This window comes from Myiozetetes cayanensis, unplaced genomic scaffold (genome assembly GCF_022539395.1).
Source record: "Myiozetetes cayanensis isolate MyiCay16 unplaced genomic scaffold, myiCay2020 scf1, whole genome shotgun sequence".
Taxonomy (NCBI): domain Eukaryota; kingdom Metazoa; phylum Chordata; class Aves; order Passeriformes; family Tyrannidae; genus Myiozetetes; species Myiozetetes cayanensis.
The window spans coordinates 22,073,139-22,088,685 of NW_026086604.1; the positions used below are offsets into that span (position 1 = coordinate 22,073,139).

The following is a 15,547-nucleotide window of genomic DNA, read 5'->3' on the forward strand; positions in this document are numbered from 1 at the left end:
TAAAAAAGTTAATACATGAGCAAGAAGGTGGTGTTTATTTTTCCAGTCATAAGTTCTCAAGGTATCTATTGTGCTTTTTTACATTGTTTACAAAGTGTTAATTCATGTTATCTTATCATGGGTACATACTTGAGAAATGCTGCCATTTTTCTCTTCAATGCTTCAGAAGCATTTTCCAAATTTATTGACCCAGAACAAACCTGAGAAACAAAGTAGAAAAAAATTAAGCAGTTCCCTTTGTATGCCTAAAATACATAGTTACAGACACTGTTAGCACTGTTACTAACCAGCTTTCTGTCTCACAAAGTATCAGCCAGTAAATCTCTTTCTCAGGGGAGGCAACAAAGTTATCACAGAATCATGGAATGGTCTGGATTGGAAGAGACCTTAAAGATCATTCCGTTCCAAACTCCATACCATGGTCAGGGACACCTTCCACTAGACTAGGTTGCTCAAATGCCAACCCAACTTGGCCTAGAACACTTCCATGCATGGGGCATCCCCAGCTACTCTGGGCAACCTGTGCTAGTGCCTCACCACCATCACAGTAAAGAATTTCTTCCCAATTTTTAATGTAAACCTGCTTCTTTCAGTTTGTACCTATTACCCCTTGTCCTGTCCCTCCGTGTCTCTGCAAAAAAATCCCTCTCCAGCTATCCTGTAATCTCCTTTAGGTACTGGAAGGTGCTCTAAGGTTTCCCTGGAGTCTTTTCTTTTCCAATCTGAACAATCCCAATTCTTTTGGCCTGTCTGTAGATGTTGCTTAGTAGTGCAGTTTTTGAATTTTATTGAGTGCTGTTGGGTGGGGAACCAAGTGCAGCTTTGCAGGGGGATTACCATAATTCAGTTGGAAGCAGTATTTCTGTTTTGGTCTGTGTAACCCTGTCATGACTCTGTTATCCTCATTGTAGAGATGAGACCAGTGTTCAAAGCGCTGCTTATAAGCCAACAAAATTAAAATAAGATTTGACTGACAAAGCTTCATAAAGAAATCTCAGTGCACATGTTAGAAATAAAAGAGAATCTCTGAGGAAACCTGATAAAACTTGATAAACACTGATAAACCTGATAAAACAACGTGCATCAGAATTTCTGTCAACACGTACACAAGGCAGGACGTTTCAGACAGCTGTGACCTTCCCTCAGACACAATTCACATTCCTTTTTCCTATTCCTTTGGTAAATAGGTGTGCTGATGGAAAGTGCCACATTATCAGTCAGCCTCCTAAGATCATGAGTGCATGAATTAAAAATGAAACATTGCTATAAGTAAAAACAGTAAGATTCACTAGGATTTTTTTTTTGAAGCAGCAGTTAAAGATAACTAGATAGCTGAATTTAACTGACAGCTTGAGAGAATTTTTTTTTTTTGAGATATGTTTCAGTCCTAATATGAGCAGCTGATGGAAGAGCTTTCACTTGCTCTGCAGTAGAGTGCTGTCAGTCATTTTTTACCACGTGCTTTAAGAGACAAGCAAAAACAATGCTCACATTAAGAAAAGATACTAAAAAAACAGCAAAGCAACAAAAGGATTAAGTTTAGTTTGAGCAAGAATAGTTTTATAGAAAGTTTCAGCAAGGGTAACTGTCTAGGTCTCACACATACAGTAACTCAGGATGATTTCATGACATGCTAACTTTTACAACAAAGCTGGTGAGGAAACAGGGGTCCTCTTCAACTGATACTTCTAGTTCTACTCTCTGTGTCCTGGAGAATTTGATTCTTTTTTCCATGAAACCAGCTATTCAACACATCTCTATATAATTTAACCATGTAAGGAATAGCAGCAATTTCAAATCCAAGCTGAAGCAACAACTCCCCATCAGTTCTTCCCCAATGGATGGAAACAGAGCTATGGACATAGATACAAGATTGATACTGAGTTTAATTGTACTAACTGCAAACAAGCTGGATAATGTTTGAGAAGTTACCTTTGTCTGCTTCAGAAATTTGAGCATTACTTGCAACAATAATACAGTTGTATGAGGAAAGAGGTAACTCACTAAATACCATTTTCCCTTGTAATTTCAGATGAATCTTTTACCTCCAGAAGGAAGTCTATTTTCTCTTTGCTGGGTTTCAGGAACAGCTGACAAAACTGAATATCAATTATTCGTCCTTGCAATACGTCACACACCGTGTTGCACACGCAGACTTTGAAACAGACTTCATCCAGAGCATCGTTCCTGCATGAACACAAAACTGAACATCACAGAACATCTCTGACAAAGAGTGGATATCACAGCAGGTAAAAAAAAATTAGAAGAAAAAAAAATCAGTAAAGGGGTAAAATGAAGTGCTAATGCTCATTAAGTTTTTTCCATAAATGGCCACAGTGAGATACATCACACAGTTACTCCTTAGTTGGAAGATGTAGTTAAGACTATTGGCTAACAGAAATGAAGGCTGAAGTTTCTTGGATGTAAGTAATTTGTTGTTAAAATATTTTGCGTACTTTCCATGAAAAACATAACTAATGAAAATTGCTTTTCATCACGATTGAACAGATCATTATTTAATGTCTCACCCTTGCTGAGCTTTTTGGAAGAGTTCTCTCAACACTGATTGCCTGAACTGTTCAGGTAAACTGAGGGTTAGGTTATCTTCAAGGAATATCTTCACTATGTCCTGTAAAACAAACATAGTTGGAATAATCAGTGCAAGATGTAAAAGAAACTTTCTATCTAGTAAAAACGATCAAACTAACAGAAACAGCTTGCACCCCATATTACTAAAATTAAACAACCAGAAAGGATCAAATGACAACAAAAGTTCTCTATCATCAGAAAAATCAAAGAAAGTAAACAAAAATCAAAACAAACTTGCATATCTCAGCAGCAATATTCCCTGAAACCCAGTGAATTAGAGTCTACCTGAAAATTCCACACCTCAGCTGGCAGGAATTATTCACATTGTATAGAGTCCAAAGTATTTTAAGCTTGTATGTACCACATTAACTTAAATTCCTAAACTTGTGGTGTTTTTTAAACAGTATGTTAATGGTTAACTGTAACATTAACATTTATCAAAATCCCTTTCAGTTCAGGTGGAATCATCCACATGGAATGACAAAAAAACCCCTTCAAATATTGGTGGGCTTACTTAAGCATCCTACCTGATAGTTGCCAGATTTCATACAGCTGTGGATTTGACTATATGGAGTTGCCTGCTGAGATGCATCATTAGAAGATGAGGTAAGAACTTCACAAGCTTGACAATACCCAGCTAACCGTTCTTCATCTATGGTAAAATGAAGGGATGATGAGCCATTCTGAAAAGCAAGAGTTCATCAGATCTTAGTGGCCAAAGAATTATGAAACATGTGTAATTCAGAAACACAAACAGAGACTCACAATTTCCCCAATTAACAGCAAAACAACAAAAGAATGTGCATGTACACATTTTATTTAAATAAAAATCAGAGTTCCACGATTTTGGAGATATAAATATGAAGCAAAATAAAAAAGGAAGCATACCTTACTTATAAATTAAAATGTATTTCTGAAAGGTTCTTAGAACACAGACAATCTGATTTCTGAGGGAAATACAGATTAAAAAAAAGGGTAAGAAGTGCCATATGGTTACCTTCATCAAAAATACATCACCACAATGGACACAGAATGTACAGTTTAGTCAAGCTACTATTAGCACTGGAGATGTTATTTTTGCATTTCTTGCATCAATACACCTTTGTGTAAAAGAACAAAGCAGCAATATACTGCAACCAATTCATATAATTTCAAACCAGGCATAATGTGAAAAAAAACCCAAAACAATAAAAGCTGCTGTCAAAACCTCATGGAGTTTCTTTCAAAACTCTGTGTACCATTAACAGTTATAAAATTGCTAAAGAAGGAAGCAATAATTTAGACAAGGTTTTTATAGAAGAGTTGAATATACATGCTAATAGAACACTTGTTACCTTTGCAATCAACTCCTTTGTTTTGAAAAACTTTTCTTTAGCCTTTTCATGAACAGCTACATTTGTCGATCCTTGTTGGAAATAGATGGCACCCAAATCATAGCAAACCTGCAAACAGCACTGATATAAACTGCATTGTCTTGGGTATTTAGATAATTTTTTAAAGTCAAGTATTTCAGCTCAAACATTGCATGTACTTTAAACTATTCCTAGTTTTATCTAAAGGTACCAACATACACTTCACTCCTTTCCCCACATACTTCAACTGCTTTTTCTTTAACTGCAGTCTCAGTCTGAGCAATTCTGCACAAGCATTACAAAATTACAGAATGATTTCCACATAATCACTGAAAGCAATGCAATAAGCTGTCCTGTCATACAATGGTTTGCTTGGGGGACAGAGGAGGAATGAAACTGAGAGGCTGGAGGGGAAGCCACAATATTTAGTGTTGAAAAAAGATCTAATAATGTAAAAATGAAGCCATTAATATCTCATTGCATTACAAAAAAAACCCAAACCAAAACAAAAACCCAAAGGAACATTAATAGAAAACACTGCAATTTGCATCAAAATCATTACTTGACACTTTGTCTAAAGAAACTGACATAAATTGAAAGCTTTAGCACACAATGTGAGCTACCTGGCACTGTATCTCCTCTGCACTGATTTTCAGTCCAGCTGTGGAACTCTCTGTTTCTCCATTCACCATACCAGGTTCCATGGCCAATAAATCCAGAGTTCTTATAGTATGGACATAAAGATCTTTGTTTAATTTTAGTGCTCCTTCTAGGACCAGGATGGAATCAGCAGCCTGCTCTTTCAACTGTAACAATTCAAACACATTAAAAGAATTAACTTCTTGGGTTTGAGTTTAATTCTGGGTTTAAGTTAACACTAGAAATGTAACAATACACTAGAAGGATAGAAAAACAAACAGTCCTTATACAACTGTCCTGTTGTCATGTAATATCTGCTTCTATATTTCTTGTACAATAAAGAAATTCTTACACATGTAAATTCAAGCAAAAATAAGACAAGAAAAGTCTCTCACCACTTTCAAAATATTTTCAGTTAGCTCCTTTTCTTGCTGCATCTGGTTCATCCTGCAAAATAGAGGTGAAGATCTCAATTATAAAGCAGACCTGCATGTTAGTTCACTTCATGTTCTAGATTACAACATTTGTTCATACTAAGTTTTGGTTAATCGTATTTTAAACATCATTATGCAGGACTACTGATTATTTTTATCTATCTGTATCTGAAACATAGAATTCTATAATGATGATAGTTTTGCATGAGAAGGTGGTTCAATAAAATGGAAGTTCTAAAGTTTATGTTGCCTTTTTTTTTTTTTAAATCAGACTGCTAACATCAGCAAAATATTAGCAAAACAATCGCGAAGATATCAGCTTCCACAGACTCAAGTCTCTTGAAGCTTCATTATTCAAATCTTCTCAAATATGTGTCAGGGGAAGAAGTATGATCACATGTTTACATAAAAATTAAAAGTATTTTTAAATATTTCCCCATATAGAACTTTTTGATTCAGCATAAGACGCTGATACATATATGAAAATACAAAATTTATAGTAAAGTAAGTAGCAATGGTATTTTTAAACAACATATTCAACAGACTCTCTCAAAAATTTAACATATAACACATGGAAAGTACCACCAAGATAATATCAACTTTTGGAGAAATTTATATTTATAAATTTATACTTATAAAAGTAAATTCCAAGGACAAGCTGTAACTAAAGGCACACAGCTTCTAGAATGCAAAACTGATTTAAAATTACAAATTACTGCCTAATGAAGTGAAAAAAAATCCCCTTCATTATTTCTCAGATTATCATACACAATGTGTTGAATCGGTATAATGAAACAACTACGTTAAGCAAGATCACAGAAGTCAAAAAGGGATGCAAGAAATATACCCTGTATAAACTACACAATAAGCATTCTGCCAAGGCAAATTGTCATCTCCCTTTCTTCCATGGTTTTTCACGCTGCCACAAAGTCACAGAGATTATAATATTAAAAGAGTGGAACAACAGACAAGTACATATATGTATTAACCATATCTGATAGGAAAATAAGAATATACTTGAAATAAACGTAAGTTTTCCATGTTTCTTCCAGCTATTTTAACTAACTAACATGATTTAATCCACTTAGAAATTAAATTCCTGATCATAAAATACCCATGAAATGCAAATAAATTATACCTGTAACTTACACGTTTAACTGAGGCGGACCAGGTTTCACTTGCTTTACAGGAAAACTACTTTGAACAATGGTCCTTATGGCCCTACGTAGGAGGAAAAAATTAAGGAAAGAACAGCATTAGTCTCAGAATTGTAAAAAGCAGTTTACAGGCCTCTTAATAATAGCAGTTTATAATTTCAGATACATTACACCATTAGAATATATCCTCTACTCAACAGCACATCTAGTAGTGAAGAAATGCTCTTATGTCCATAAAAAGCTAAAAGACTAGTAAGATTTTTATACTTATGAGGTGACAGTTCAAAACATCACCTTGACTATCTTTTAGGGAAAAAAAACCCCAGCTCTTTTCAATAGTTTTCAAATCAGCTCCTCACTATAACCCACCTACAGACCACAATATTATTAGTAATTTGAGATTCTTTTTCCTTCTACATACAAGTACATTGATAAAAGAAAACACTGCTTTGTTCTATCATGATTTTCGATTATTGCCAAAAAGTAGTTTACCATCTGTTGTAAAGCACTATTGCCATTGCAGTGGTTGGGGGTAAGCTGGACAGGTCTACATCCACATGTTTAGTTCCTGGGGGAACTTTGCTGATACACAGCAGTTCATTCAGCAGCATGTTCAATACAGGAACAGACAAGCTATTACGAAAACAAAAAAGAGAGAGAGAATCATATACTTCATACAGTAAATCTACTTTTGGGATGTTAAATAATACACACTACTATTCAGTACTATATTATGACTTAACACCCTGTGGATGTACCTCAGCTTATATGAAAAATCTGCATTCTTCACAACCAGTACTGAAAACAACCAGTCAAAATACACTTTTAACAGCTAAAACCGGGACTTCTGTTGAACACATTTTAGGTTTTGTGTTATATCAGACTCCAGGTCTGTCATCAAGCTACCCTTTTAAACTAACAAATGCTGTTTTTACTATGTGAGGTCCAGGAATCTTGTTTTCATTGGAAAAAGTAGAACACCATTCAATTGTTTACAACAGCATAAGTTTTAGGAAAAAAGCTTGGCTCAAGGCATTATTTTATTCCTTTTAACTACCATGACTGAGGCTTTGGGTACAATCAGTTAAAAAACAAAAGCCTGCTTCTTAATTAAAAACAATCTTAGGCTTCATAAGCTAACAGAACAAGAACTCTAATCTGTATAGATAATAAATTAGTAGCTGAAATTACTTCAGACTGGTTCTCAAAAAAACCACCAGAGATGGACAAAACAATCCTATCAAAACCAAAAATCAGCCCAATAGTGTCATACAGTAGGCTGATTTTTGAATCAATATTATACCTGTGTTTTAGGAAGAAAGGTACTAATTGACAGAAAATACACCATGAATCTACTTCAAAATAAATTCCTCCTGCAGGAAGGAACACAGACAAAAAAAGCTCTCTTGTATACATACAAATACAACTGTTTTTAAAGGTAAAGTATACATAAAACACCCCTACTGTATAGCAGATACTTTTGTTTATATAATATTTTCACAACTAATCACAATAAAAGGTTTCTGTTCACTCTATGCAGCTGTGCAGTATCTTGAAAAGGTACTTTGGAAAGCAGTAATCCTGCCCCACAACACTTCACTAAGGCGGACAAATATGACATATCCTAACAAAACACAAAATATTATGTGCATGAGTGTAATAAGAGAACTTCATAGGCAAAAATTAAAGATATGTCATTCAAAGCCTTTTTACTGTTCATTACAGCACATTACTGAAAAAAATAATATAATACAAATAAGAAATACAAGCAGAAGTACACAGGAAGAAAAAAAGCCCTACTAGTAATTTGGTTTTTTTTGTTTGTTTTTTTCTTTTTCCAAAATGCCTCTGAAATAAGAAAAAAATCTATATAACATAATAAAGAACATGACTCTCAGAACAACTCAAGAGAACTATGGCAATATAACACGATTTTTTTTAAAGAAACTTTAACACACTGATAGTCATTGTAACTTTTACCTAATGAAATCCTTTCTTCTTCCAAGGTGTCTGCAAGCCAAATGTTTTGCTTAATGTCTTTATCAATGACCTGGACATGGGGATCAGTGCACCTTCAGTTAGTTTGCAGCTGACACTAAGTTGGGTGGAGGTGTTTGATCTACTGGAGGGTCGGAAGGCTCTGCCAAGGGATCTGAACAGGCTGGATCGATGGCCCAAGGCCAACTGTCAAAGCTTCAACAAGGCAAGGTGGTAGGTACTGCATTTGGGTCACAACAACTTCATGCAGCGCTCCAGGTTGGAAGGAGAGAAGGAAAGACACTGGAAAGTGGCAGAAAAAGACCTGGGGGTGCTTGTCAACAGCAGCTGAACGTGATCTAGCAGTGTGCCCACGTGGCCAAGGCCAATGGCATCCTGGCCTGGATCAGGAATAGTGTGGCCAGCAGGACCAGGGCAGTGATTGTCTCCCTGTACTTGGCACTGGTGAGGCCGCACCTCGAGTGCTGTGTCCAGTTCTGGGCCCCTCATTACAGGAAGGGCATTGAGGTGCTGGAGCAAGCCCAGAGAAGGCAACAAAAGTAGTGAAGGGTCTGTAACAATAGTCCTGTGAGGAGCAGCTGAAGAAGCTGAGGGAGTTTAGCCTGGAGAAGGCTCAGGGGAACCTTATCACTCTCTACAACTACCTGAAAGAGGCTGTAGCAAAGGGGTTGTCAGTCTCTTCCCCCAAGTAACAAGAGACAGAGGAAATGGCCTTGAGTTGTGCCATGGGAGGTTTAGATTGGATATTAAGAAAAACTACTTTACCAAAAGGGTGGTCAGCCATTGGAACAGGCTACCCAGGGAAGTGGTTGATTCACCATCATACCCTGAAGGTATTTAAATGACATGTAGGTGTGGCACTTAGGGACATGGTTTAGTGGTGGACTTGACATTGTCAGGTTAATGGTCTTAAAACTCGTTTTCAGCCTAAATGATGCTACAATCTATGCAAGATAGAACTGGGGAAAGCATTGCCCCCATAAGATTTTACATTGCATTACGGGCAAAGGGGACAAGAGACCTGTGGGGATGAATAAAGAATCCTGCCATGACTCAAGTGTAAGCAGGAAATACACAAGAGATGGAGGCAGTGTCAGACCACCTGGAGTTAATATAGAGAGGCTGTCAGAATAAGCAGAAATGAGACAAGGAAGGTCAAGGCCCATCTGGAATTAAATCTGGCCAAAGATGTCAAGGACTTCTTCAAACACATCAGTAACAAGGCCCCATCTGGAGCAGTGTTCAGTTGTGAGCTTCTCAGTACACGAGAGACACGGAGCTCCTGGACTGGGTCCAGCAGAGGGCAACAAAGATGATGAAGGGACTGGAGCATCTCTCTTATGAGGAAAGGCTGAGAGAGCTGGGCCTGCTCAGCCCTAAGAGACTCATCAATGTCTGTAAGTATCTGAAGGGAGAGTGTCAAGAGGAAGGAGCCAGGCTCCTCTGGGTGGTGCCAAGCAATAGGACAAGAGGCAAGGGGCAGAAACTGTTGCGCCGGGAGCTCCACCTGAACATGAGAAACAACTTCTTTACTCTGTGGGTGAGGGTGCACTGTAACAGATTGCCCAGAGAGGTTGTGGAGTCTCCCTCACTGAAAATATTCAAGAACCATCTGGACACAATCCTGTGCCATGTGCTCTAGGATGACCTTTGCCTGAGCAGAGAGGTTGGACCAGCTGACCCACTGTGGTCCCTTCCAACCTGACCCATTCTGTGAAGCACAGCTCCCTGATGTGCTTAGCACTGCCAGAGTGAAGGAGTTCCTAACTGTTCTAGCTCAGACCATTTCACAGATGAAATTATTTGGGTTAAAAAAATCCAAAGGTGGAGTTTGTCTATTTAAACCAGTCAGTTCAGTGATCTAGTCTGCAAATATATGGAGTTCTTCAACAAAACTGGAGCAAGACCTCCAACTTCAAGTATGTCAGAATAAGGAAACTTAACCTAGCTTTGTCACTGAAGAAAATATAACCTCCAATTCATACTTATGCAGTTTATATGTATACATCTAACGTCTAAGACACAATACTTTTCCTCTCTAAATTATAAACAATATTGATTTGCTCAGAGATATTGCCTTTATCAAATCCCTTTCCTAACTTATAGGTAAAATCAAATTATTTCAACTGTCATACCCCAGACTCTTCTTAATGTAAGGAAGATACTGTCAGAGAAGGCAAGACAGATTTCCATTTGTTAAAATAAAGATTTCAAGCCACTTCAATTCAGTAATTTCAGCATGAACATGTACAGACTATACCTTTTCTCTAACACATCCAAATCCCACTTCAGATGAGCAGCAACTTTGAGAGCGAGAAGTTTTAAAATGCGGTTTCTTTTGTTATCAGGTGGTGGCTGGACTTGGTTTTGTTCATTCACTGATGGTTTTGAAGCTTGTTCCAAGAACTGAACAATCAGCTGCACAGGTGGTGGATCTGCAAAAAACCACAGCCACTCCTCAAACTCTCTGTAAACCCAGAAATTATTCTTTTCTTTGCAGCTATGAACGGGGTTCCTATATTCTTGTCATTTATACTGCTGACATTGTCACCTAGTAGCTTCTAATCCCCAAGGGTGTCCTGCTTATGATGATTCAAATCAGACTATTAACATATCTTTCCTTAATCTTCAAGTTTACTTGACCATGGTAACCACACTCTCACAATTTTTTTTATTTTCACTATTTTGTATTAATTATGTTTCAGTACTTGCATCTACTGAAAATAAACACTGCATAATGAAATCACAGTTTGGCTATTGTAAAAAAAAATATATATATACACTTGTAATTATCTTTTGTATTTAAAATACATTTACAACCAACTGTTGGTACTTCTGAATACATTCAGAAAATACTTTCAGATTGATTAAAAACCAACAAAACCCCCACCCTAATCTCTCCCTTACAATAAGATAGCCTCTCCAATACCTTTGAGCTATTTTGAAAAAAAAAGCCAAACAGTACTATTACACTCGCACTGAACTCTGTGAAGCATAAAAGAAATATTAAAAATTTACTTAATTGTAATATAGAGTATAAGATCTAAGCTTGACTATGCTTAAATTTACTTTTTGTAGGGGCAATAATGGCCCAGGTTCTCCTGTTTCCTCCACCTCCTCATAGAATTCAGGTACTGGAAAACATGATTATCACCCATAAACGTCAAAAGATCAGCTGTTTTTAAATACGGTCGCTGTCTTATACCACATCAGACTAGATTTCTATTTATTTCAGGTCCAGAGAGCAATTTCAGCACTCAACCTTTAGGTGGACTCCAGCTCCCAGCATTAGCAAGACTCTAATGGGAGAAAACCAGCTGCAAACTGTAATGATGTTCACAAACAGCACTTCCCATCGTACAAATAAACAACCTGATAACACTTCCGCAGCAAAATTCAGATCTGCGACAGCAAAAGCGATCTACCGGACAGGAAGGACAAAGAAATGAAGTTCCTAAATAATAAAGACAACGTAAAGCGAGAAAACAAACGCGTTATGGCTTGCGCCAAGTGCTGCTGCAGAGTCGCGGGCAGTGCCCGGTTCCCTCTGCCCCCGGCTACCCCGGCACCGCCGCAGAGCCTTTCGCACCCACCGCCACCTCAGAGCCCCTGCGAGCGATCCTGCCCCGGGAGGAGCCGGGGAGCGGGGCCGGGCCGCGCCAGAGGCCAGCGAGGCACGCACCGGGAGAGGGCTTCTGCAGGTGCTGCTCCAGCAGCGCCTCCTCCAGCACGAACTCGAACCACGAGGTCTGCGGTGGGGTACATGGCCGGCTGGAGGTGGCGGCTTCCCGGTCCGCCGCCTCCGCGCTCATCGCGGCCGCGGGCCCCGCAGGCAGTCCCGCAAAGCCGGCGCGGCCCCCGCGGCTCCCGACGGCGGCAGAAGATGGCGGCCGGCACCGCCCCCGGGAGGCGGGGCGCGAACATGGCGCCTGTGAGGCAGCGCGGGCCCCGCCTGAGCCGCCGTGGGTGCGCGGGTGCGCGCCGCCCACACACCCCGCGGGGACCTGTGTAGGGGAGAGCAGCCTGACTTCCCTACGAAATCGGCGGCTGTCTCTCCGAAGACACTGGTGGGATGCACATCCCCCGTCATCCCCCGCCGTCCCTCCGTCTGCGTGTCCGCCGTGGCCCTGTCTCAGCAAGGGCATCCCCTGCGAGCCCTCAGGCCGATAAACGGCTCACCCTCCAGTCCTCATGCCCATGCACGCCCTAATGCTTCATGAAAGGGCAAAGAAATTAAACCCTTGATCCATGGAGAAGGGCAGATTCGAATCATACAATCACAGAATGTTAAGGGGACCCTAAAGATCATCTAGTCCCAACCCTGCTGCCATGGGCAGGGACACCTCCCATGAGACCAGGCTGCTCAGGGCTCCACCCAGCCCAGCCTTGAACACTCCCAAGGATGGGGCATCCACAACCTCCCTGGGCAAGCTGTTCCAGTGCCTCACCACCCTCACAGTGAAGAATTCCATCCTAATATCTAACCTAAATTCCCCCTCTTTCAGTTTATACCCATTAGTTCTTGTCCTATCTCTACAGTTCCTGATGAAGAGTCCCTGTCTGGCTTCCCTGTGGGCCCTCTACAGAGTAAGCCAGAGATAGAAGAACTTTTTTTTTTCTCATTTTCCATGAGAACAGAAGTCAATTATATGTCCTAACTTAAATACAATTTGTTATCTTCTCTCGAGTGTGCGTGTGTGTCACTTTCTTGTGTGCAGTTATCTGAGGGGAAAAAAAGTTAACTGCTGTTTCAGCTTTTCTGAGTTATTGTTTAATGCATCCATACGGAAAATGTTCAGTTTCAGAATATGAGTTACAAAATAATCCTCCGGGAGAGGACCCATCATCACAGTGTTCGAGTGTTGAAGCATAGTCAGATTTCAGAAGCTTCTGACTGCCTTTCCATGCTGAAACCAGTCCTTTTGGGGGGAGTGGGAGTAGAAGGAGGCAATGGAATAGGGGGTAGGTTTCCCATGCTTTTTGTTTTGAGCATCCCAATTTTTACAATGACTGTCCTGATTGAAAGAATTCAGTTCTAGCTTTTGCCTGGATGCCCTTCTAGCTTCTCTGTTTTCCAGCTCAGACTTTTCAGAAGGGTTCCATGTGAAAAGCGAAGTTGGACATAAAACTTTATGGAACAGAACTTTTCCCAGGTCTTACAACTTCTTTTAAGGGTGTAAAATTGTCACAGAAGCAAAGTGCTATTCACAGCTGGGATCTTTCTATTCTCTTCCCCTCATGACAGGTAATTAGAAAAATGGTTAGACAGAGCAAGTCTCACACAGTTGGGCAGCCTGTAATAGTGAGTGAGGTGGCATGTGTGATGTCAAGGGAGAGTACAGCTTAGGAGAATACAACAGAAGCTGACAAACACCCAGAAATTTAAAATGCTTTATATTTAACATTTTTAATACTTATTTTACAGTCTAAAATGAATTCAATTTAAAAAACAATAATGCCCTACCCATTGTTACCCACACAATAGAATTCATATTAATGCTAGGGAGAAAATAATTCAAGTTCTTGCATTCATGATAATTCCAGTAAGTCATGTGGTCTACACAAATAAAAAACATTATAATGCTATTCTATAGAAATCCTACATTCCAAAGTTTTCAAGAAAATTCATGCTTTAAAAGTCTTTGCACTTCTATCATTAAATAACTGTACAGTGCATACAAAAAGATCATTCAGATTATCACTCCTGGGAAATGTGAGTATATCCTACTACTGTAACTAAAAACTTGTATCACATAAGTTACTTGATGTAACTTATATATAAAAAAGGACAATTTTAAAAGTAGTGTCCATACATCATGACAATGTGTCAAGTTCCTTTAACTCTGGTTACAAATTTTCATTTGAGACCTTGTAGAGTTCTTTAAGCGTGTCAAACTTTGACCCCCACTCTTGGAGGCAATCATAATTTAGATCTTCATCACCACTAATGGAATCTAAAGAACTAAGGCTCCCTGCTAGAGAGCATTGCCCTTCTAAGCAGTAAAAATGAATAGTGTCAGCTGGAAGACTCTTTAGTTCGTTGTCTGCATCCCGGATGATTTGAGAAACATATTCCTTTAAGTCTGGGATGCTGGTAGCAGCTGATGTTGATTGTTTTTGATGTGCATGTTTTGGGAATGAGTCTCTTTTTGGGCCAGTTCGTGTCCTGGAGTGTGGAGCAGCTGCCCGCAAGGAGAAGTGGGGAATTTTATGGAGAGGTTTCTTCAGTTTATCTATATCATAAGCATTCTGGAAACAAAAAAGAATGCAAACATCAGAGAGAAACAACTTACAAGGAAACAGGTTCAGAAGAAATGTTTTGAAACACAAGGCAACACAATACTGGATTCTGTGAATTTTCTACAAGCTGAAGAAAAGAGAGGGCCTACTTCAGAGGGTTTATGTCCAGAACATACCAAATTCCCTTGTATAATTATAGTGAATTATAGTGTTCAGCTAAAGCAACAAGCCTTCCACTTAAGAGTGCTTCAAGTTAATTAAAAAAAAAAAAAAAAAACAAACCAAAGCATGCCAATTTGATAATGACATTTAGTTAGCTAAAAAGAAAAGTGAGGAGAGGTTGGATTTGCAAAGACTGGATTGAAGCTGCATCATACCTGGTCATGTTCTCCACCTCCTTCTTCATTATAATTTAAGACATTTTCTCTAACATCCTCCCAGCTTTCACGCTCTTCAGGAATGTGGTAAATTCCTCCTTTCCGAAACCCTGAACTTCCCCACTGACTCCACACTGTGTAGGAAACCAAGAGTGCTGGAAGAAATAAAAACATATATTTGTTATATGACATACGAAAAAGTATGATGCATGAGAAAAGTAGTTACATGATTCCTGAGATATTACAACAACTCTTAATTTGACAACCAAATTTGCAGGTAAGAAATGAGTAATTGTTAATATATAAATAACTTAAATTCATGAATGTAAAGAATAATCTATGTATATTACATCATAAACTTCATTAAAAGAGTACTTTACTTACCTAAAGGAATCCATTTAAATAGAAGGCATTTTGGCCAATCTCTGGCCTTTCACCAATCCTGAGTAAATAAGATACCCAAAGTAAGTAAACCACTGTTTTAATGAAGGTTACAAGTGTAATATAGTCATGGAGTCTTTACTATTCTGTGTGCAGTTTATCAATATGAACACACTTTTGTGGTGTTAACTTTTCAGCCAAAGTGCACCTGAAACTGGACACAGTGGGAACATTTCCCTCTGCCCCACACTCTTAATGAGGTTCCCCTGTTAAGATCATGAACTTTCTGGAGGAAGATCTCTTCCTTCCTAATACGTGAGGAGCAGGTACTATCTGTAGGTCCTGCCTATCAAAAATGTAAGGGCTCAGGGCATGTGGGA

The 15,547-nt window shown here is 38.9% G+C and overlaps 2 protein-coding genes across 3 annotated transcripts in view; both read right to left on the reverse strand.

Annotated features, from left to right (window-relative positions):
- Positions 1-12,066, reverse strand: part of INTS8 (integrator complex subunit 8) — a 23,745-nt gene extending 11,679 nt beyond the window's left edge. Inside the window, exons 1-11 of one of the 2 annotated variants that reach the window (XM_050312756.1) lie at positions 11,852-12,066; positions 10,430-10,604; positions 6,664-6,804; positions 6,164-6,235; positions 4,976-5,027; positions 4,565-4,747; positions 3,924-4,031; positions 3,117-3,272; positions 2,529-2,629; positions 2,046-2,187; positions 130-200 (exon numbers count right to left, since the gene is read on the reverse strand). In XM_050312756.1, the coding sequence (XP_050168713.1) occupies positions 130-200; positions 2,046-2,187; positions 2,529-2,629; positions 3,117-3,272; positions 3,924-4,031; positions 4,565-4,747; positions 4,976-5,027; positions 6,164-6,235; positions 6,664-6,804; positions 10,430-10,604; positions 11,852-11,981 (1,331 nt within the window). In that variant the 5' untranslated portion in view covers positions 11,982-12,066. Of the gene's footprint in view, positions 1-129; positions 201-2,045; positions 2,188-2,528; positions 2,630-3,116; positions 3,273-3,923; positions 4,032-4,564; positions 4,748-4,975; positions 5,028-6,152; positions 6,236-6,663; positions 6,805-10,429; positions 10,605-11,851 lie in introns of those variants that run through there. The other variant, XM_050312766.1, reaches the window with a different exon arrangement.
- Positions 12,067-13,697: 1,631 nt separating this feature from the next.
- LOC126640699 (neural-cadherin-like) overlaps positions 13,698-15,547 on the reverse strand; it is a 56,039-nt gene continuing 54,189 nt past the window's right edge. Inside the window, 2 exon segments of the mRNA XM_050316717.1 lie at positions 13,698-14,418; positions 14,787-14,941. Coding sequence (XP_050172674.1) covers positions 14,017-14,418; positions 14,787-14,941 — 557 coding nt within the window. The 3' untranslated portion in view covers positions 13,698-14,016.